Source organism: Equus caballus, chromosome 26 (genome assembly GCF_041296265.1).
Source record: "Equus caballus isolate H_3958 breed thoroughbred chromosome 26, TB-T2T, whole genome shotgun sequence".
NCBI classification, from domain to species: domain Eukaryota; kingdom Metazoa; phylum Chordata; class Mammalia; order Perissodactyla; family Equidae; genus Equus; species Equus caballus.
Genome location: NC_091709.1, coordinates 47,087,364 through 47,110,580, shown reverse-complemented (window position 1 = coordinate 47,110,580; position 23,217 = coordinate 47,087,364). Strand labels below are relative to the sequence as shown.

General features: G+C 55.9%; 1 protein-coding gene across 3 annotated transcripts in view; it reads right to left on the bottom strand.

Moving 5' to 3' along the window:
• The window catches only part of SLX9 (SLX9 ribosome biogenesis factor), a 41,527-nt gene that overhangs the window by 2,870 nt on the left and 15,440 nt on the right, over window positions 1-23,217 (bottom strand). For all 3 annotated transcript variants that reach the window (XM_014736436.3, XM_014736434.3, XM_014736435.2), the window contains 2 exons: window positions 12,486-12,554; window positions 3,084-3,234 (listed from right to left, as the gene is read on the bottom strand). In XM_014736436.3, the coding sequence (XP_014591922.1) occupies window positions 3,084-3,234; window positions 12,486-12,554 (220 nt within the window). The remainder of the gene's footprint in view (window positions 1-3,083; window positions 3,235-12,485; window positions 12,555-23,217) is intronic.

Sequence of the window (23,217 nt, the reverse complement as noted above, 5' to 3'; positions counted from 1 at the left end):
AAGTTTGCCAGCCCTGCCCACCTGTCCCCTCTGGTGATAGAGCCCAAGGCCAGCCCTGCCCACCTGTCCCCTCTGGTGATAGAGCCCGAGGCCAGCCCTGCCCACCCATCTAACCTGGTGACAGAGCCCGAGGCCAGCCCTGCTCGCATGTGCCCCTGGCAAGAGAGCTCGAGAGCAGCCCTGCCCGCATGTCTCCCGGGCGACAGAGCCCGAGGCCGGCCCTGCTCGCATGTTCCCCCGGCGACAGAGCTCGAGACCAGCCCTGCCCACCTGTCTCCCGGGTGACAGAGCCCGAGACTGGCCCTGCCCGCCTGCCCACCTGGGGGACAGAGCTTGGTGAGCGCCCCCGGTTGGCAACACTCCTTACACACTGTCACACACTGATGCTGGGTAACACTGCTGTCCTGACTCCATGGGGAGAGGACAGCTGGAAGCGTGGCCTGTGGGACTCCGCCAGCCCGCCCCGTGGTCTCCCCCTTGGCTGATTTTCCTCTGTATCCTTTAGCCACGATAAACTGCAACTGTGGGTGCAACAGCTTTCTGAGTTCCGTGTCCTGGAGATTTGGAACCTAAGCGTGGTCTTGCGGTCCCCTGGACTTGCAGCCTGTGTTGGAAATGAGGATGGTCTATATTTATAAACTGTTCCCTAACTTGACAGGGACACCCTGGGTCAGGACACACACAGGCACTTCCTGCTCCGTCAGCCGAGACGGCCCAGGAATGACAACTGCCCAGTGGAAGTCGGCTCACCAGCACCCAGATCTTGGCCGCTTACACCACTCTCCAAGGCCAGGAGCCCAGGCTCCTGGAGCAACACTGATTCCAGGACCCCGCCAGGAAATGCCCACAATGAGCCTGGATGGTGAGGATGAGCCGAGCTGAGCCTGAGCACCTGGTTGTGCCAGGAAGGAAGGAGGTGCTCAAACCACACCCCATGGGTGGGGTGCATCAGAGGGACCCAAGAGCGGCCCCGAGAGGTCCCAGGGGCCGGAGCCGGAGCAGTTTCAGCACCAGAGTAACGTCGTGCTGGGTTATGGCCCTAAGGGTGAGAGAATGTCCAGGAGTCTGGCTGACGTAATGACTGGTGAGTAAACGGGGGAAGAGTCCATCTCTGAGGAGGGTGCAGATGGCTTACGTGGCTCCTCCGTCCTCAGGGAGGGAGCCCGCCTGCGCTCTCTCTAGGGGTGGGCTGTGCGGGCGCCTCCTCCCACAGAGGACAGTGGGGGGACGGAGGGATGTCGAGTGGAGACACCTGACAGATGCCCCTCCGCCAAGGGTCACGCCCACACCCACGGTGACAGGCCACGTGGACGGCACGCCCCCTGGGTGTGAGGTGGTGAGAGGGCACCTCACCTCTGTGGTCTTCCTCCCACCACCCACGACCCCAGTCCCACCAGGAGAAACCATCATACAAATCCTAACTGAGGGGCACCCCAAAAATGCCTGACTAGTGCTCCCAAAACTGTCACAGTCATCAAAAGCAAGAAAAGTCTGAGACACTGTCACAGCCCAGGGGCGAGCGGAGGGGACGTGATGACTGAATGTCATGTAAAGTCCTGCATGGAGTCCCCGACAGAAAAGGACATTAGGAAAAACCGAGGCAATCTGAATAAAGCATGGGCTTTAATTAATCGTTATCTTAAACTTACCATTTACGTATCAGTACTGGTTCCCTAAGTGTGATGAAGGCGTGAAGCTGACATGAGACGACATGAACAGGGAAACTGAGTCTGAGGCACATGGGGACACGTTATCACTTCTGCCATCCTTGTGTAAACTAACCTGTTCTAAAACAGTGTTTACGCCAACAGCTCCCCAGAGTCAAGATGCACGTGAGGGGTTCACTGACCCCGGGCCGAGTGGAGGCTCAGGCACACGTGAGGCCAGCTGGGACCCTTCCGACACCCAGACTCCGAAACGGCCTCCACAGCAAGTGCGGCCCAGCAGCATGGGCAGCTCGGCGGCCGCGCACACATTCCTCCTCGGGCGGCTGACCGGGCTGTTTACGCGGCTCTCTCCCCTCTGGGAGCCCCGAGCACATTTTTCAGATGAGAAAACTGAAAGCTGGGAAAGGAGACTTGACCGGGTCACATTTTTGTTCAAGAACCAGGAATGGAATCTGCATCTGGGGCTCTGGCCCCATCGCCAAATCTCAACTCCAGTGGCCACTCCTCGTCTGGACCGAATGTTCCGGGTGCTACCATCCCGGGGAGCCGGCCTAGGACCATCTGGCTCTGCTGCCGAGTATCCCTGAGTATGTGGCCTGCCACGCCCCCAGCCTGTGAAAGGGTGGGAGCCCCAGATCCTTTCTCCTCAGAGGGAAATTCAGTGAGAGAAATCATTTTAAAAAGGCAAAATGAAAGACGATACAGTAAATGAGGAAGTTCTGCCAACTGTGAGAGAACGGAAGGCCCCTCCGACTCCTTCCCGTTTGTTCTAAAGCTGCGGCCGCTGTCCACAGCCCCAAGCCCCCGCGGAGCAGACGGGAACACCTCCGGCACGCACCTGCACCAGGCGCTCCCTGTGAGGCCAGGCCGTGGCGCCTTCCTCTTATGGGAACAACCACCTGGGAAAAGCAGAGGGGCGAGGCAGACAGCCTAGAAGAACATTCTGGTTCTGGGAGAGAGGCCCGGAAGGCAGAGTCATACAGCAGGCGCGTCCCTGAGGGGCAGACAGCAGGGGATGGGGAGAACGGAGCCCAGCCAGGCGCTGGAAGGACCAGCCACGCAGCAGGGCCCTCCGGGCTGAGCCGCCCCAGAACCCAAAGGCAGAGGGCCTACAGGCGCCCCATCAACATGCCAGCCAGGCCCTTCACCAGTGCAGGCCAGGGCTCCCCTGCCTCCCTTGAGGAAGACACCACCTGCTGCCCGTGAGGCTCGGGCCACGAGCATGGGGTTCACGTCCAGAAGGGCTGCGGGGCTCGCCGTCCCTCCTCTGCAGCGTCCGGCAGCCCTGCCCACCCCCCTGCTCTGCTGTTTCTCCTCCCGCTCTGGACACGTGGCGGGGGCAGCAGCTCCAGAAGAGCCAGCCCCGCCATGAATGTCGCAGCCTGCCGTCTCAAGGCAGCTGAGATGGACACTCACCCTCTGGTGTGCTGCCGCCGGCCGCCAGCCTCCAACTCCAGCAGCTCGGGGAGGGCGTCCCTCAGGGGCTGCAGGTCCCCCACCACCACCGTGGCCTTCCGCCGCTGCTGCGCCCTGCGCTCCTGCTCCGCCAGCTTTAGGGCCTCGATTTCTGAGGAAGGAGGACAAGCGGTGGGCGAAAGAAGTGAAGACCAAGTGACAGCGCGTGCAGGGCCCCTGGAGGCAAGCAGGAGGTCAGCTGCGAGGGTGCCAGCCACAAGGCTCCCGACGCCGAGCCCTCGAGCTTCCTTCTGGGCGGCGCAGGCCTGCTCTTCCTTACCTGCCAGCACCCACACCCTGGCCTGGAAACCTGGGGGCGGGCAGGTCAGAGCTATCTTTCCCCTCAACCACAGAGGTGCACTTTGTATGACAGGACTGATGAGACTGGAGCTGCAGGACAGAGGAATCTGTCTCCCACAAAGGGACGGGGGCAGGGTGGCCTGGGTACACAGGGTGGGAGGTGGGAGGGGAGCGCGCAGGCACAGAGCAGGCCCTGACCGAAACGGGGAGTCACTCGGCGGGAGGACCACGCTCCTGTTTCCCAGGCCTCCTGGGGATGCACTGCACACAGGAGGGGACATGGTCCCCCAGGGGGAGGAGCTGACAGGGCAGTGGGTGCGAGGCCAGATCCCGAACACGGAAATCAGCAAGAGGCCGGTCCACAGCGACAGGGGACAGGAGCCTCGGGGTCTCAGAGGAGGCTCCCGCACAGGGGGCCAGCCTGTGAGGAGGGGACAGGCAGCGACGGCGGCAGACCCATGGCAGGGGAGGGTGGGGAGGGCAACCAGGGCAGCTAGGCAGAGCGGGCACAGAAGAACTGGAAAGGGTTTGGGCAGAGCCTGGACACGGGCACGGTCTTGGGATTTCATTTTCACTAAAAAAATTATTTACTTCAAACTGCTAATGAAACACATACTCTAACGTGCCATTTCCACAGTGTGGCTTGTAGAAAACGCCAGCTCACCGGTTCATGAGCAGATCTAGGACGAAGGCCCTCCCTCCCCCAGGGTGTCAGCAGGCAAGGCCAGTGGCGCCAACACCATCAAAGGCAACCCCACAGGCAAGGCCAAGGCAGATCCCGGGAATGGCCAGAGGACGTTTTAAACCAAAGACTCATTGAACCCGTGCTAAGTGATTTGTTAATTTGTTCTGCATTAGATTCCTTTTACCTTAAAAAAAGGCTCTGCTGCTAAAAAAGCTTGGAGACAAGGCTGTGACAGATTTGGGACATCAGACCTGGGCTTGAGACGCCCATCTTACCCGGAATTGTGCGAGGTCTATTGGGCTGTGAATCATGGGGGTACAGACTCTGAATCTCATCTAAAAAGGTAACTAAAAGCCGCCTTTCTACCAAATGGCCAGGAGGACTCACAGCCCAGCCCTCACAGAGGCCAAATGACGCCACCAGAGAAGCACCAGCCAGTGGCCCACGCCAGACCAATTCTGCACCATCCCCTCCAGAGGCTTCCCAAAGCCAGCAGAGCCAGCCCCTGTCCAAGCTCACAGTCCTGGGGCCACACTGCCCCTTCCTGCAGCCCTCGGCTGCCCAAAGTAAGCTCTGAAAAGCCCACCCTGGTGGAGCCCGTCAGGACACACCCCACGCCACCCACGGTCCCTGGCCAGCAGAGGCCAGGAGGGTCCTGTCTACTGAGGGCTGCTCCCCTCGCCCCAAAGAGCTGAGCTCCAGGGGATGAAGGGTATCCTTCCTCCAGGTCCTCCTGCACTGAACCTTCAATGGCCCTGGGATTATTAGGATGTATAAGGGGACAATTCAGTGCTTTCCAACCTGCCAGGAAGATGGTACACAATTTTCTGGGCACCTTGTCAAACCAGGTGCCTCTTCCCTGAGAGCCCAAGTTCTCTGGGAGGCCTGGGATGAGGGGGAAGCGGGGTAACTCGGATGGGTGAATGAATGGGTTGGGGGGCTGCTCCCAAGGCTACAGACCCATCAACACTGCACCAGGGCCAAGGAGAGCAGAGCAGAGGCCTGTGTGCTGTGAAGACAGGTGTAAACGCCTACGCAAATCAGAGGCAGAAGCGTTTTACGTAAATAACACTGGGTGCCCAACTAGGGTGTATGACCAGGCAAGCAAGGATGGTTCGACATGAGGACCCCTGCCACGTGCTGCATTGCGGTGGCTGCTTAAAAGGGAAAGGCCACAGTTACCACAAGAAGTGATGAAAAGAATCTGATAGAATTCACTGTCCACACATGATAAAAAATACAATGAAACCATGAAGAGAAGGAACTTCCTCAATTTGACAGAGATTACCTACAGAAGCCTGTAACAAAGATCCCATTTCATGGTAAAACATTGGGCGCACACAATCATAAAGTCAGAACAAGAAAGGGACGACTGAGACCTCATGCAACCCCCACTGGCGGCTCAACGCGCAGGGAGGGAGGGGCGGGGACGAGCAGGGGCACCCCGAGGACACACAGCTCTCCCCAGTCAGCCCACAAACCTGAGCAGCCTCAATCAAACCTCAACAGGATACCTAACTGAGCCTGTGAAGCTAATCCCAAATCGTCATTTTTTTTAAAAAGACTAAAGGCGTGGGAACAGCCACAACGTGTTTGGAAAAGGACAAGCAACAACAGAGCTGGCCTATTGGACGATGAAGCAAACTATGAAAGAGAAGCTAAAACAGAGTGCAAAAAGACAGACGGACACGGGAGGGGGCCTCACCGGGAGGCGGGAATGTGAGAGCACGCTTCAACTAACCAGCCGTCCTTCTGGGAGAAAGGGGGATCCCTCCCCCACCCCCCACCATTCCTAAAACTAATTACGTAAGAATTAAAACGGACAAACAAAACAAAGAGGAATCAATGGCCAAAAAATGCAGTGAGAGCTGCTCAACTTCCCTAGAAACCAAGGGAAAGAAAATGATGACAGTGACTACCATCTTCCCCCACCAGATGGGCCGATTTTAAAGTCTAGCAATACTGGACCGGGGAGCGGGGCGGGGCGGGGGATGCTCGGACACGGGAGAACAACGGGGTGAAGGCAGTGAGGTGGAGCATGTGCCCACCTTCACCCGGCACTCCGGGACCCACTGGCCGAAGCCACGTGACCACCAGGGCAGGTGGATGGCCTGGAAGTGGAGCCAAGGCATAGTGAGTGGGTGGAGGCCCCTTGGGGAGGGCACTCCAGCAGGAGAACTGGCAGGGACAGAGGCCCCGGGGCAGGAGCTGCGTGTGTGCAAGGAGCAGAGGACAGAGCCACGGGCACCAATGGGCAAAGCCTGAGCACTTACTGGATGCAGAAGGCACACGGGGGAAAATACACACACACACACACACACACTCTACACATGTCTAAAGCCCCACACCCCAGCACGTGTGCACGCATAGGTGAAAAAGAGAAAGGTCTGTAAGTTTACTCTTACACAACCAACCAGTCGTTAGTCCTGAGCCGAGAACCAGACGCGAGTCTGGCAGTGAATGGGGTCTTCAGCTTTGTCTGTATTACCCGAACAGTTTGATGACTGACTATTTATTTACTTTGTCCTCAGATTTGGATGCCCTTTCACTCCAGCCCATGGGTGGGGGCGACAAAGACGGCGAGAGCAGTGAACTTAAGGGGTGTCAGTCACAGGCCCACGGGCTCGGCACCGCGGCTTTACAAAGGCTGGCAGCTCTCAGCACGTAAGGGCGTAAGGGCGGGCTCGGCACCAGGGCGTAAGGGCGACGTGACTGCCTCCTCCCTCTGCAGAGGCAGCAGTGGAGGGAGGCAGGAGGGAGAGGACAGCCACTCACCGGCCCTGCCCCTGCCCCATGCCCTCCTAGCTGAGCCCTCTTCTGGGGACAGCTCCTCCCTTTGCCCCTCTAGGCAGGGCTGGTACTGGTTCCCCGAGTCCCTGGGCCTCTTCCCCACCTTGCTGGCTCCCTCTACATCTCTGTACCTAGTCCATAAATAGCCCCCTTCATTAACTTCTCTCCAGGTAAACCCTTCTGAGGCTGCTGGGACCAGACTGACCCACACACTGATGTTTGTCCCCCAAGGACCCACCTATTCGTGAGCAAAGGGGGACATAAAGAGGTCCTTCTATCAACTTTGTCATCCAGAGCACCAAGTTCTGAAGCAAAGACAGTCAGGGAGCACCTAGGAGGCCTGGCCGGGGCAGTGAGGCCTCGTCCTGCCCTCCCACTCTGCCCTCCACCCACACACCCCCCACCCACCCCCCCACCCACCCCCCCACCCCCCCCCCCCCCCCGCCCTCCTAGGCTCAGCTCAGGAGGGTGCCAAAGACTGACACTCCTTCATCCTAAACCATTTAATTTAAAACTAGCTTGAGGGGCAACCAAGAAAGCATTTGATATGCAAATTAGGCCTCTAAAACCAACTTCAACTGGCCATATGGATGCTGAACATGCATGGGAAAGTTTCATGGGCGGAAAGCTGTTTCTATGTGGTGCTCAAGAGGGCCAGCACCAGCCCCCTGGAGGTCCACCCACGTCCCACAACAGAAGATGGGCATCAAGGGAAGCGTCCTGCCATCCCCTCCTCACCTCCCTGCCCACATGTGCTAATCTATAAAAACTGACAGGACAGTCCTTATAAATAGAGCCTGAAACAGAGACACAAGAAGGTAACCTGCTCTGTGTACCATGGTGGCCTAGGGAGGTAGTTTGTCAACACTACAAAGGCTCCAGCCAATGCAGCAGGATGAGAAGACGCGGAAACACGAAGTTTAGAAAGGAAGATGTAAAACTGTCTCTATTTTAAGTGGCATGATAATTATGTAGAAAATTCTAAGGAATCTATGGAAAAACTATGAGAACTAACACATGATTTTAGCAAGGTCAAAGAATACAGTATTAAAAAAAACTATGCTTTTATATACTAGCAGAAAAATAGAAAATGAAGTTTTTGAGAATTCCATTTATAATAGTTTCAAAAACTACACTGCAGTTAGCAATTAGCTTCTCAGAAAAAACCATGTAAGACCTCTACTCTGAAAACTACACAACACTGATAACAGAAATTAAAGAAACTCAAAATAAATGGAGAGATATACCATGTTCATGGATTTGAAGATTCAATATTGTTAAAATTCAATTCTCCTGAAATGGATCTATAGATTCAAAGCAATGCCAGTCATCATCCCATTAGGTTTTTGGTAGTGGTGGTGGTTTTTAACAAGTTGACAAGCCTGCTGTAAAATATATATGGAAACGCTGAGGACCTGGAATGTCCACAGAAATCTTAAAAGAGGAGAACCAGGATGGAGGACTTCCCTGATCTGACTCTGAGACTTACTCTAAAACTGAGCAATCAAGACAGCCCAGGACTCGCTAAGGTACAAGAAATAGACCAACGAACAGAGGAGGCCCCCAAACACAACCATGCTTAGGAGCCATCCAATTGTTCACAGACACCAAAACCATTGAATGAGGAAAGAAAAGTCTTTATAACTAACAGTGCTGGTACAACTGAATACCCATATTGATAAAAAAAGAAGAACCTTAATCACTACCTCACACCATAGACAAATGTTAACTGAAGGGATGGATCAAAAACCTAAATATAAAAGCCAAAAGTATAATGTTTTTAGAAGAATAGGATAGCATCTCCATGACTTGGGATTGGGCAGTTTTCTTAAACAAGACCTACACACACACACCCATACACATAAAAATCATATAAGAAAAAAGATAACTTAGACTCCTCAAAATCAAACTTCCACTCATCAAAAAGGGAAAAAAAAAGAATAGGCAAGTCACGGTCTGGGTGAAAATTATTTGCAAAACATACACTTGACCAAGGACTGGTCTCTAAGACATAAGAATTCTTGGAGCGCAACAATAAAAAGGCAAAGAGCCTCGTGAAACAGACACTCAACTGAGGATGATGCACAGATGAGCAGTGAGCACATGAAAATGCCCGTTTGTGGCAATAAGAGTTAACACCACAACGAGCTACCACTTCGCCCAGCACATCAGTTGGGACTAAAGAGACAGACGCCACCACACGCTGGCAAAGCTGTGGCGCAACCAGAACTCTCCTGCGTTGCTGGTGGGAGTGTAAATGTACACCCACTGCAGAGAAACGTCTGGCAGTTGCTTATAAAACTAAACATACACCTACCCTATGACCCAGCGTTCCATTCCCAAGAATTTACCCAAGAGAAAGGAAAACATATGTCCACAAAAAGACTTGTAAAGAATGTTCATAGCAGCCTTATTCATAGTTGCTAAAAACAGAAAAATGACGAGGTGTCCACCAAAAGAAAGGTGGGGACCAAACCGTAAATGTTCATATGAAGAAATGCTTCTCAGTAACAAAAGAGCAGACTACGGCTCTAGGCAGCGTGGGGGAATCTCAGAAACAACATGCTGAGCAGAAGATTCCAGACACAGAAAGGGCACATCCTGCATGGCTCCATTTATATGACATCCAGAGCAGTACACCAAAACTACGACCCAAATCAGATCAGACACTGGTTGCCTGTGGGGTCGTCGAGGGTGGGGCTCTGGGGAGTCCTGGGTGATGGTGATGTCTCTATCTTGAAAGGGATTTTGGTTGCACAGCTGTATGCACTTGTCACAAATCACTGAATGGCACACTTAAGACTTACATTTTATTATATGCAAATTTTACCTCAAAATAAAAATAAAAAAGAATCATAAATAAACATTGAACTTGAGCAGAATTACTTGGGAGAAAGGGTACTGATGTCTGCAACTGTGGAATGCATAGATAAAACATGGGCTGGGAGAGGGATGTAAGACAGGAATGGACAGATGAACAGACAGGTGATGAAGAAGTAAAGTGTCCACTGAAATCCACATGGTGGGTAGAAGTTATTCACTGCCAAATACCTGCGACTTTTCTGTGTGAAAGTTTCCATAATAAAAGATGAAGTAACATTTAATTACTTGGGAGATGTAGCCAAGGCCACACTCAGAGGCTAATTTACAGCCCTTCATTCCTAAACAAAACACATAAAAATAAATTAGCTAAGTAACTCAGGCCTAAAGAAAGCAAGAACGTGCTATAAATAAAAGAGAAACTAATAATTTAGAAAACAAAAGAGTAGAATTGATGAGTAAATACAAGGATTAACTCTTGGAATGGAAGAGACAAAGCTAATCAGGAATTACAGAAGGGCCGACACCCCACGAGGGACGCTGGGGACAGTCAGCAACGTGAGGAATTACAGAGGGGCCGACACCCCACGAGGGACGCTGGGGACAGTCAGCAACGTGAGGAATTACAGAAGGGCTGACACCCTACCAAGGACGCTCGGGACAGTCAGCAACGTGAGGAATTACAGAGGGGCCGACACCCTACCAAGGACGCTCGGGGCAGTCAGCAATGTGAGGAATTACAGAAGGGCCAACACCCTACCAAGGACGCTCGGGACAGTCAGCAACGTGAGGAATTACAGAGGGGCCGACACCCTACCAAGGACGCTCGGGACAGTCAGCAACGTGAGGAATTACAGAGGGGCCGACACCCTACCAAGGACGCTCGGGGCAGTCAGCAACGTGAGGAATTACAGAAGGGCCGACACCCTACCAAGGACGCTCGGGACAGTCAGCAACGTGAGGAATTACAGAGGGGCCGACACCCTACCAAGGACGCTCGGGACAGTCAGCAACGTGAGGAATTACAGAGGGGCCGACACCCTACCAAGGACGCTCGGGACAGTCAGCAACATGAGCAACCAACCAGCCTTTGCTACTGGAGGCTCAGATCTGATTAGCTTAGATGAGTTCAAGGAGAAATACGAGTGGCCAAGATAAACTCAAGTAGTAAAAAAGACCAATCACCATGGAAGAAAACTTAAATGCACCAAAGAATTGTGGCCCAGAAATGTTCAGGGTCCCAGAGGTCACGGTCTTATTAGCTTTTCCAAATCCACTTTACGAAGAATATTTTGTACAACTCCATGCTAGGGACTGTGAAAAACAAAATGGACGAACAAATTATCTCCTTAAATATTCGAAAGTCACAGAAAACACAAAATTACTACTCGTGGAAGAAAGTGACGAACTTCTCTAAAAAACTAAAAACGTATTTTCTTTAAAACCTTCAAGGTGCGGCCGGCCTGGTGGCACAGCAGTTAAGTTTGCACGTTCTGCTTCAGCGGCCTGGGGTTCCCAGGTTCAGATCCCCGGTACAGACACGGCACCACCTGGCAAGCCATGCTGTGGGAGGCGTCCCACATATAAAGTAGAGGAAGATGGGCATGGATGTTAGCTCAGGGCCAGTCTCCCTCAGCAAAAAGAGGAGGATTGGCAGCAGATGTTAGCTCAGGGCCAATCTTTCTCAAAAAAAAAACCTTCAAGGAAAAAATAATGCAAATCATATTTTAACTGTCTGAAAACATAAAGAAGAAAACATTCCAAGTTAATTTAAAAAGTCAGAGAATCACACTAAGAAGATAACATTAAGAAAAAAATTACAGGGGGCTGGCTGAGTGGTTAAGTTCGCGCGCTCCACTGCAGGCGGCCCAGTGTTTCGTCAGTTCGAATCCTGGGCGTGGTCATGGCACTGCTCATCAAACCACGCTGAGGCAGTGTCCCACATGCCACAACTAGAAGGACCCACAACGAAGAATATACAACTATGTACCGGGGGGCTTTGGGGAGAAAAAGGAAAAAATAAAATCTTTAAAAAAAAGAAAAGAAAGAAAAAGAATTACAAAACCATCTAAAATCTATCTTTAGAAAAACAGCAAATATTCAGCACCATGAAAAATAACTATATTTTCCAAAACAAAACTGGTGGGTAGAGCGGCATTCGACCTGTTGTGAGACATTCGGCTGGAAACACAAGAAGAAAATCCACCCTCACAGACAGGTACTTGGAAAGCAAGTGCCCGCTGACCCCTGAAAAGGCAGAAGGACCCCGGGGGGCCCTCGGGCCACACTGGGAACTGCTGCTGCCCAGACACCCTGCACGGTCGCACGCCTGCAGAAACATCTGCAAGGACACATGCCTAAGGGAAAGGTGTTCTCGTCTACGACTTCAGATAGTTCTGTATCGTAAAACACAACATGCACGTGTTGCTTTTGTAATTATAAATTTCATCGTGGGACCAAAAGCAGAAGTGTTTTTACACACAAGGAGCTGAGTGCAGCAGCTTCTTGAGACCAATTTCTTAGGAAGGACTAAGTCAAGGCTTTGCAGACCCTCGTACCAGGTGACAAGGCCACCTGCCCCGGGAGCCATCTGCTTGTCACAGCACAGGCCATCTCACAAGGCCCCCATGGCCCCAGACCACCCATCGGCTACGGCTGGCTTCAGAAGGGGTTCCAAGCCAGACCTCGAGCACGGCTCCCCGAAGCCTGTGCCGTCCCGACTGTGGGGGAGCCGGCAGCGCCGCCCGGGAGCCCAGGCATGGACTTACTCTGCAGCCACCGCTCCCGTCTCAGCTTCAGTTTCTCCTTCTTGGGCAGGACAGCCTTCGCCTCCGTGCCTGAGGACAGAGAACACACGGTGAGTGGAGCGCTCCTGCCCCCAGAGGACAAGGGCCCAGGGCTCCCAGCCCACTGAGCCCAGGCCAGGGCTGGGGCAGGTTCTGACGGCACCATGCTGCCCGCAGCAGTGGGGCTGTGCCTGGTGCGATGGCCAGGCTGGCCTCTCACAGTCTCCATGGGAGGACAGAGCAGTGGGCTCCTTGCAGGGGCTCGTCGGCACAAAGTCAGGAGGCTCCCTAAGCACTGATGTCCCTCCGAGGCCACGGCCTGGCACTCCCCACGGGGCTGCCCCAGGACGCCCAGGGAGGCCTTTACCAACAGGCCCTCGCACCCCAACCCCAGGACGACCCTCGGGATGGGCTGCAGCATAACCACGCAGCCCAGAGAATGCCAGAGGACTCAGAGAGAGGAAGCCCCATGGCGCCGAGGACCCCTTTCTGCTGAGCCCGGGACCCAGGCCCCTAAAGCTGAGGCTGATGATCCCTGACAGGCGCTGCCCAAAGATGAGGGGTCTCAGTGGAGTCCAGGTTAAGCAAGAGGAAGTTCCACATCTTGTCACTGAATCTACCAAGGTACTAAGAAAATCCCCCTCTCTTCAGACAGGCCTTCTCTGGGAGCATCTGTCCACTCTCACTGGCCAGTGTGGGGACGTGTCCCCAGCCTTGCTCATCCAGCATCAGGACAGAGTGTAACACGTCCCTTCTCCTTTGTCCCCCAGGACACCTACATCATCAGAACACAGCCCACCCCGCTGACCCTCTAGAGCCCACGCTGCTCCCCCCAGTGCCTGTGCTGTTGGCTTGTCTAATTTCACAGTGATTTCACCTGGCTCGGATCCACGGCCCCGCCTCCCATGGTGTGTCTGCACATCCCCATGGTTATGGACTAAACTATATCCCCCCAAATCCATATGCTGAAGCCCTAAGCCCAGCCCCTCAGACTGCAGCAGGACCTGCAGATGGGTCTTTAACGAGGTGATAAGGTAAAACGAGGTCGCTAGGATGGACGCTAATCCAATCTGACTGGTACCCTTATGAGAAGAGAGCAGGACACACACGCAGAGGAACAGCCACGTAAGGACACACGGAGAAGACAGCGTCTACATGGCGGGAGGCCTCAGGAGCACCCAGCCCTGCCCTCACCTGGTTCGTGGTCTCCCGGCCCCCAGACAGTGAGAAATAAAAGGCTGCTGCTGAAGCCGCCCCGTCTGTGGTATTCGCTACAGCAGCCCCAGCCCACCAACATGCCATCTTCTCATGAATAACGCAGAGCGCCGTGCTTCCTGCCACCACCCAGGCAGGGCCTCGCCCGCAGTGGAAGCAGGCCACTGTGAACTGCACCTGCCCACTGCCCACGAGCAAGTGCAGAGCCAGCGTCGCAAGTTACCAGGCGCCAGGGGCCTGTCGCCAATCACCTACAAAGGAAGAGGGTGTGTCTAAAACTCCTTCCCTTCGCTAACCCCCTGAAGACACCTGTGGACCTTCAGGAGCACCAGGCACATTTCCGTCAGCAACCTACGAACAGGCCCATTTTACAGATGGGAAAACTAAAGCTCAAAGGGGGCCACAACCTGTCACCGGGAACTGCTGTGGCCCAGGACTAGAAAGGAGTGTGGCAACTGCACCCACAGCAATCGGGCCTCTGTGGCACAGTGGCCTCGGGCTGGGCCCCACTGAAGCTTCACCAGCACTCCTGGGACCACGCCACTGGAGGGGTACTGGAGACATGGGATTTGGAGGTTTATTCCCCAAAACAAACTATGAACCAAGGTGTGGACACAGGTATAGCTCCTTAGAGAGCCCAGAAAACATACACGGCCTGGCCGCAGGACGCAGAGCTCCCCAGGGCTGTGTTGCTGATCCCAGGGCTACCATCTCCTCCACGGCAGGCAGAGGGGGTGGGGAGCAAGATAGAGGACCCCTACCCGCAAGGGTATACTCTGGGCAGGAGGACCACTGAGTTGCAGCATGGTGCCCACTGCCCAGGGCGTGAGCCACATGCGCCACTGACATCACTTGGCCCTGCCCCACACCAACTGGGTGCTGACTCCCAGCTGGACAAATGCCCTGTGTTGGCAGAAGCCGTCGTGTGGCCCCAAGGAGGCTGGGGCAGCGCCAGCTGGTGTGTCAGGTGGTGCTGGACTCCCCTTCTCCAGGTCCTCCCTTCTCTAAGGATGGGCTGGAGCAGCCAGCGCCCTGCTGCCCCACGGTGCCGAGGCAGGACATGGGGACCACGCCCTGGGCAGTGAGAGATCTGCAGAAGGAGAGACCTCTCACTAGGTACCGAGCCCCAGACTCTCCGCTTCCTCAGTAAACGGGTGGGGCGGAGAGCAGCGTAACTTTTGGTGTGATCCATAAATTTACGATACAAATCCTGAGACTGCTATGGCCCCTTTGGAATTCTTCCAACCAGGGGAAGAGGGGCGCCTTATGGAGAACTGCAATGGGTGAATCTGGCCGGGGGGCGGACGGGCCACTGCCAGGCTGGTGGGCGCAGCCTGTTCTGGAGGCACACATCCGCCCCACGTCAGGGCTGTGGCATGCGGGAACACACAGGGCTGCTGACAGTGTCTCTGCCTCGAGTTTGCTCTAAAAACAGAGTGGACCCTGGGCTGGCCCCAGTTCCTTGGCTTAACTGGTTTCCCCAGAGATAACATGGCCCAAGCCTAGGACGTGCTTCACCCAGAGCACATCCACACGAGATGTGCACCTCCCGATCCTTCTGTACTTGGCTGTTACAACAGACCCACGGCATCTAAGGGAAACCAGGCAGAAACAGTTCTGTCAAGAGAAAGGTGACGAGCCTGTTGTGTAAACCCTGTAACCCGTGACTCCCACGGGAATTCCCTCCCTTTTCCCAGGGTAAGATCCTAGATGTTTTGGCTTCGGGTTGAGGCTTCCCAACGCACCTGGAGCTGACCTCATTTCCTCCTCACTCGCCCTGACCTCTCACTCCCCCACCAGAAAGGGGAGGCGCTGCGACCTTCCGGAGTCACCCCTGGCTGACAGTGTGCTGCTCAGGAAGGGGGCAGGCGTGCGAGAAGGTGAACAGATGGGGCCACACGGCAGGGCTCAGGACTCAGCACAGCACCCAGGAACAAGGTTGTTCCTCCAGATCCCCCTCCATGCACCCAGCACTGCACCCCACCACTGTACCCAGGCGGCAGGCCAGGCACGAGGGGAAGGGGCATCTGGGTACACGGCAAGGAGGGCATCTGTGCAGCTCTCTGCAGGTGTCAGAGGCTTTGGAAGAGTGGGGCGGGGGGTGAGATGTCCATGTGGCCCAGTGCAGTGTCTAACCATGAATGGGATGAGGACGGCGCCCACTATGGTGTGTAAGGGCTGGAGTGGGGTGAGGAGGCATCTGCTTGGGGCATGAGCCTGAGCAATGGGGGCCAGGGAAGGGGAGGGGCTGACCCCCGTGTCCAACAGGAGAAGTGAGGAGTGAGGAGGGGAGCCTCACACAGAAGCCTCCTGACAACAAGACACATGTCACCAACTCAGCCTCAAAGGCTCAGGAAGAAGTTTTCTCTACACTACTACTCCTGCAACTTTCTACAATTTTGAAATAATTTTTTAAAAAGTCTACAACCAGTGGAGACCAGCCCAAATTGTAACTGCACTGCATCTGAACAAATAGCAGGCTGAGCATGTGGGTCAGGGACCTCCCTGCTCCACCCTGGGGACCTTGGCTCCGCAGCCATGCCCACGGCACCCGAAAACAGGAACCTGACGCACCGTCCCCGGGAGACAGCGAGGGTTTGGAAGCTTACGTCCCGCAGACGCTGCCTGGAACCGCTGGTGGGAGGTCCTGTAGGCCCTAGAATTCGGGGAGCTCTCAGGCCCAGGGTGACAAAGCGAGAATCATTCACCTCCCTCTGTATGTCAAAATAGGGTCCTGGAGGATTAAATGTGTAAATAAAAAATAAAGCCATAAAAGCACTATAAAAAACACACAAAAGAGTTATAAAACACAAAGAAAACAGAAATTTGACTAAGCAGATTAAAAACATCTATAGGGGAAAATTATGTGAACATATTCAAAAGCACTACCAATGAGGGGAGAGACATCTGCAGACAACAGAACAGGCAGCTTCCTTCCTATATAAATAGTTCTTCCAAACCAATAAGAAAAGACAAGTAGGCCAAAAGGCAAACAGGTAAAGGGCAGAGATAGGCAGCTTACAGAGAACGTGGCTGAGGGAACCTCCTTCTAAGGAAGAGCACACTTTACAAACCAAACCCTGCTGTCCACCCTTGCTGCCAGCAGAGACCTGGGCCTGTCCGTGTTGGCACGGAGCAGAGGCAGCCTCTCGCCCGCTGAGCAGGAGCTCCCATTGGGCAGTGTCTTTAGAAGGCGATTTGGTGAAATTCATTGATGTTTTAAACGTCCGCACATTTGACTCAGCAATTTCACCTCTACAGTTTTGACTGCAAACGCATTTACTCGTATTCACAAAGATGTTGGACACGCACCTGCCCTGCAGCACTGGCCCCATCAGACAGCAGCGGCCTTGAAAAGGAACAAGGTCGCCGTGTGCTGACGAGCAACCATCCCCAAGAGTGGGGGAGGCAAGGGGCCAGGGCATGCCTCGTGTGCAGGGAGAGAGCCCGGGAGACGGAGGATGGCAGAGGGAAGGCTGCCCCGACACCGCCTCACACCGCATCCCCAGCTTCTCAACAAGGAGGCAGCAGTGCAGGCATCAGCTCAAGGAAGTGCAGCTTCCTTCAGAGCCATCGAGGGCGAGCCCCAGGGGACACCCCACAGGGCAGAGGACGGGCCCAGCTTCCCTCAGAGCCATCGAGGGCGAGCTCCAGAGGACACCCCACAGGAGAAAGGACGGGCCAAGCATCAGGCAGTCGGAGAAGCGGCTGAACACAGGCAGCCCGCACGGCCCACGAGGGGCACAGCTGGAACAGGTGGTCACCTACAGAGGGTGCAGCTGGGGGGATTTTGTGCCCTTCGTTTTTCTCTGTCTTCCAAATTTTCTTCATTATTTACACTGCACCTTTGTAACTAAGTGGCCATTTAGTTAAAAAAAAAAAAAGAAAGAAAAAAATTGGGAATGAGTTGCCCTAATCAGAGACAATGTCCTGGAAGAAAACTGGTAAGATTATTAACCAAAGAGCCACATCAACATATTTTCTAAAACACACCCACCAAGTTTTATTGCTAAAGCACCCTTTTTGTTGATGAAAAATCTCTCCCATGAGGAACTCTTGAATGCCCCAAACCATTGTGTACATCCAAAGGACAGATTCCAAACCCTCAGGACTGACTTCTGACACACAGACCCATGGTTGCTTGGCCACCTGTGCAGTTTTCAGACCTGGGGAAGGCTGATGGGGCAACCTGTGGTACCAGCTCTGCGGCCCCATTCAAAGGTGGCCCCAGGACAACAGAGTGGCCGCACCAGCCCCAAGAGACCAACAGGAGAGAGTGAGCAGCACCCACGGGCAGATAGGAGGGGAGGGGTGCTCCCCTCTTGGCAGACTGTCCTGCCGGCGCCTGGGCCCCCCAGCATGACGGGAGTAACTCCTTTCTGCTCCCCCAGGCTCCCCTTCCTGCCTCCACCAACCCGGCTCAGCTCCATTGCCTTCTCCAGGTTATCATCGGGAGGCACCAGGCAGGGGCCCTCCAAATAACGAGGCGTCAGGGGACAGTGAGCACCACACCAAGGAGCAAAGGCACGTTCCCACCTCCACTGGTTCCGAGGATGGAGGCAAACGGCTCATCCTCAAAGGCTCCTCTCTCAGGGAAGGAGGACTGTGGACACCAATTCCATAGGAGGCAGAAACCACCACAGTCGGAGCTTCAGAAGTGCCAGAGGGCAGCGTCCCTCTGGCAAGGGCTGGGGAGCCTCAACATCTGCCTGGAGAGCAAGAGGGTGACCAGCGAGGTGATCTGACAGCCACTCCCCACAGTGTGTCCACCATGTGCTCTGCGGGTGTCCCCTCCTGTCCATAATTAACTTGGTACGAGGATGAGCCCTGCTCAGGGCTCTGTACCCAATGGTCAGCACAGACTCTCTCTGAACGTGACCAGCCCTGAGCCCGCAGGGTGAGCAGACAGGGGAGTGAAGGTCTCATCAGGCTCGGCTGTCAGACCACGTTTACAGAACAGTGCCCCCCGGGAGGGGTCGGGATGGGAGCACCAATCATCCAGCGTACACCAGGAGGTCCCCAACCTCACAGATTCTGCCTGAGTGGCTTGAGGGGGGCTTTGGGAAACAGCAGCGGGCCGGTGCCTGGAGGGAGGCACTGCCGGACCCATGGGCTTTCTGTCCAGCACAGCAAGGTGGAACCACGGGGCATGCACAGAGGCCCATGGGCCTCCAGCCCCTCCTCCACCCCTAAGTTTCTACCTGAAAACCCTGGCGGCCCTCTGGCCCCAGCTGCTGATGACATGAGTGATGGCGAGAGCGACAGCACATGGCCTTGGCGGGATGCTGCCTGCCAGGCTCTGCAGGCAGCTGGAACACGCCAAGAACCTAAAATAGCTCCCACCACCGAGTCCAGAGAGCCGAGTTTAGAAACAGCGACCCACACGCTCCGATGGCATCTCCCCGCCCCGCCACCTCCAAGCACATGACACAGATGCACCGAGAAGCAGCACCCCAGGAGAATGACCCCAGGGCCTCACCACACCACATGTCCAGCCCACTCCAAAGACCACAGCTGGAGTCAGCACTGTAAAGACAGCGTCCCGCCTTGGGAGGAAGGTGCTGGAGTGGCGAGGAAGAAGGAAGGCTCCCAGGCCATCCTGTCTGGTGATGAAGCAGGAGCACTCGAGAACCCACCAGTGACCAGGACCAACTCTGCTGATGTGACACTCCAGAAAATTCCAGAAATCACCACCCCCGATGGCAGGCAGCTCTGCGGACATGCTCTGTCCCTCCACACTGGCCCATGGCCTCTCCCCATGGCCAGGAAGGCCTCCTGGTCAGCGTGTGGAGAACAGAACAAAGATAGTCCCCGGGCTTCGCAGGAGACAACTAGGGCTATTCCCAGGGAACCTTCCATCAGACAGGGGCCGGTGGCTTCACCAGGCTGTCCATGTGAGGTGGGGACCCCGCCTGGACAAAGGGCACGAGGCAAGCTCAGCCGAGGAACCCACTGGCTGCTTCCTGAATGGGGTGGGGTCAGCTCTAATGAGGTCAGCCAGCAGCACGGTCTGTGGACATGGGGGTCACAGACACAAAATCCCCCACAGGGCCACGGGGACAGCAGTCTCTGGGTGGCACGAGCAGGCATTATATTTGTAACGTCTTTTTTTTTGTCTTTTCACAATGCGCACTTCCTGCCTCTTCCTTATGAAGTTGTTTCCTACAAAAGTAATTTGAGAGGGAGACTGGTCCCTAACTTTCAAGTCTCTGCCAAAGGTGCCGCTGTGAGGAGGCGCAGTGAGGGGCGACACAGGACTCGGGACGTTCACCCATGGCCAGCTCAGCTCCCATGGAGCCAGGAGCTCAAACAGGACAGGCTGAAAGGGCTCCGTCCACAGCCGGGCCCCTCCCACTCGCCCCCCATTCTGCAGCAGCTCCAGCGCCGTGCGGATCCGCTTCCTCCCACCGCTGAGCACACCACATGGCGACACCGCCCCGCTGCCTCCAGGAACTTCCCAACCCCACGCATGAAGATGTCCGCTGCAGCAAGGATGGCCCCTAGGACATGGGGACCTCACTGCAGCCAAGCTGGGACTCTCCTCTGCCCACGATGGCGCCCAGACACAGTGTCTGCACGAGCTGAGTGAGCCGGGACCACATCTCATCACAGCGCGAAAACCCCACGGCAGCTGGCAGAGGGAAGTGGTGTTGCTACACCCAGGGCCGTGGTTCTTCTACCGCAGCACGTCCGAGCACTGTCAGGGCCTTTACCTCCAACGAGCTCCTTTAATCCGACAAACTCTTACTCCACCATGCTGCCCATGAGCACGATACCGCCACAAGCTCCAGGACACGGCAGGGGGGTCACCATGAGCCTCCTTGTCCCCTGCTAAGGCTGCACTCTGCACTCAGGGCCCTGAAAGGATGAACTCACAGAGTCCCTGGCATCGCTTCTTATAGAGGAGAGCTGATCACAGAGAGCTGCAGGCTGCCAGCGAGGAAGCAGTGGGTGGGAAGTGACCCAACAGGTGGCTCTGCGGCTGTCTCCTGACCACCCGCCCAGATGGAAGAAGGAATACCTGAAGCACGTGTCGCCCAGGACAAACAGACCAGCACTGCAGATGGCGCGACTGTAGGACAGAAAACCCAAACATGCCACTCGGAGGCCAGGAGGAAACACTCGCGGGCTGGATTGGCCCGGGGTTCATGGTTGGCCGACCCCTGGTCCAGCATCTTGACAACGTGAGCTCACAAGGATGCCATGCTCAAGAAACAGCAACTCCCTGACTTCCCGAGTAGAAAAGCTCAGCCCTGCCCAGGTCCCCACGGAAGTCACCAGAGGCAGGCCCAGCCCCGCCCACTGCCACAGGAGGCGGCACAGGCACAGGCCCGGGTGGTACCAACGCTCAGAGCCATGGCAGAACACAGGCAAGGACGAGCACTTGCCTTCGCCAGCACCACCCACCACTACCCCCAGGGTTGGGAGACTGATCCAGACCTGGATCTGAGGCCCCCTCTCTGGGGACCTGAATGCCAGCAGCATGGGACAGACCATGGGAGCGGGGAGGAGGGTGACAAAAAGGCATGCCCAGTGCATCAAGGCTGTAAGGGTCAGTGTGAACACAGCAGGGTGCAGGCCCCACCGGTCATGGCTGTCACAGGTCCAGTGCCCCAGGGATGGCCACAGCCTCTCTGAGCAAGGGGCCCCTCCTTCCTCCCTATGGGAGTCTCTGAGACAATGGGTGGGGGTGGGTGGGTCAGCGTATATCTGTTTGCCCTGAGGAGAATGAAGCGAGACCGTCGGGAGGCCAGGCAGCCACTCTATAGGACCAAGGGCCCAGGGACCTCCCACACCACACTTTACAGCCAGGCTGCTAGGGTGCCATGCAGAGTGGGGATGGCAACACTAGGAGTAGAGGGCCCAGGCTAAGGCTCTGAGAGAGGGGGTACCGAAGAGCAATGCTGGAGCTGGGGAGGGAGACCCCCTGGCCACAGAGATGCTCCAGCCACCAAGAGGATGCACAGCAGGGCTGGCTGGGCCATGCCTACTGTCCACTCTGAGCTCAGGGCCTGGCAGCACAGGTGCTCAGCAAATGGTCACCAGGCTGTACCAACATCACTCACGCCCTGTAAAGAGACCTCCAAAAGCCCCTCCACGCACAGGGTTCAGCACCCCCACACTCAGTGCCGGTGGGACACGTATGGGGCCCTCGTCACATGGCCTAACACAGGGAAGTGGGGTACATGAGGGTGAGTTACCCCAGCACAAGCACTCAAGAGGCACAGGGTGAGCTGCAGGTGACTCTGGGATAGTGTTGGGCGCCTGGCTCCTTGGCACCTCGGGCCTGTCCACACATTGTCTCTCTCAGCAGAGTGCACACACACGTCCTCATGCAGCATGCTGCAAGGGCCGCAGGCCAAGTCCTCCCACACTTCATCACCAGTGAAGGGCCTGCCAGAGCCCAGGGAAGGGCCAGCCGGGAACGAGGAGCAGGAGCGGCTCAGCCACAGCGGGGAGAGAGGGGATGCACACACAGGACAAGGCACTCACACGCTCTCCTCTCAGAGCCCTGACAACAGAGCGGGCACGACACAGGCCCCTCCCCTGCCGTCCCTCCCTGAGGAGGAGGCCGGGACCCTGGGGCCCAGCCCCACAGTCACTCACCTGTCCCAATCCCTTCCCCCTTGACCCTGCTCATCCCGGGCTTCTGTCTATTAAAAAGAACGGGCTCCCTGCAGACCAAGGCAAGCACAGCCCGGCAGCAGGGTCCTTCCTGCACTCCCACCATGTGACAACAGGGCCAGACGCCATCAGCATTTAGGCCCAGCAGCCCCCCAGTTGCCAGGAGACCCAGAGAAGAAGCCCATGTCCTCCAACCTCCGTCCAGTCAAGCACACAGGCCTTCCAGTCCTGCTAGCCAGGATGCCCCTGGAACAGTGGGTGCCCCTCCTGGGGGCCTAGTGGAGGTGCTCCTCCAGCTGAGGGCCTACTCCAGACGGCAAGGAACCCAATGCCCAGGTGACACACAGAGGGGCTCACAGCCAGCAGCCTGCAACCACAGATGCAGCCAGCTCCCCCAGCCGGGCGGGCGACACACACCGCCCCGAAGAAAGACGTCTCTGCTCCCAAACGCCGTAAGCGTCATCGCCCGCAGAAGCCCCCCAGGGCCCCCAGCCAGATGTCCTCAGGGAGGCAGAGAGGCAGGAAGGCCAGGGGGAAGCGAAACAGCCACAAGGCCAAAGCCCCCACAAGCAGCTGCAGACAAGGAGGGATCCCGTGCTGGGACTGGCACCTGGGAGCAGGAACGCCCCCACACGCAGCTGCAGACAAGGAGGGATCCCGTGCTGGGACTGGCCCCTGGGAGCAGGAACACCCCCACAAGCAGCTGCAGACAAGGAGGGATCCTGTGCTGGGACTGGCCCCTGGGAGCAGGAACGCCCCCACACACAGCTACAGACAAGGAGGGATCCTGTGCTGGGACTGGCCCCTGGGAGCAGGAACGCCCCCACAGGAAGCTACAGACAAGGAGGGATCCTGTGCTGGGACCGGCACCTGG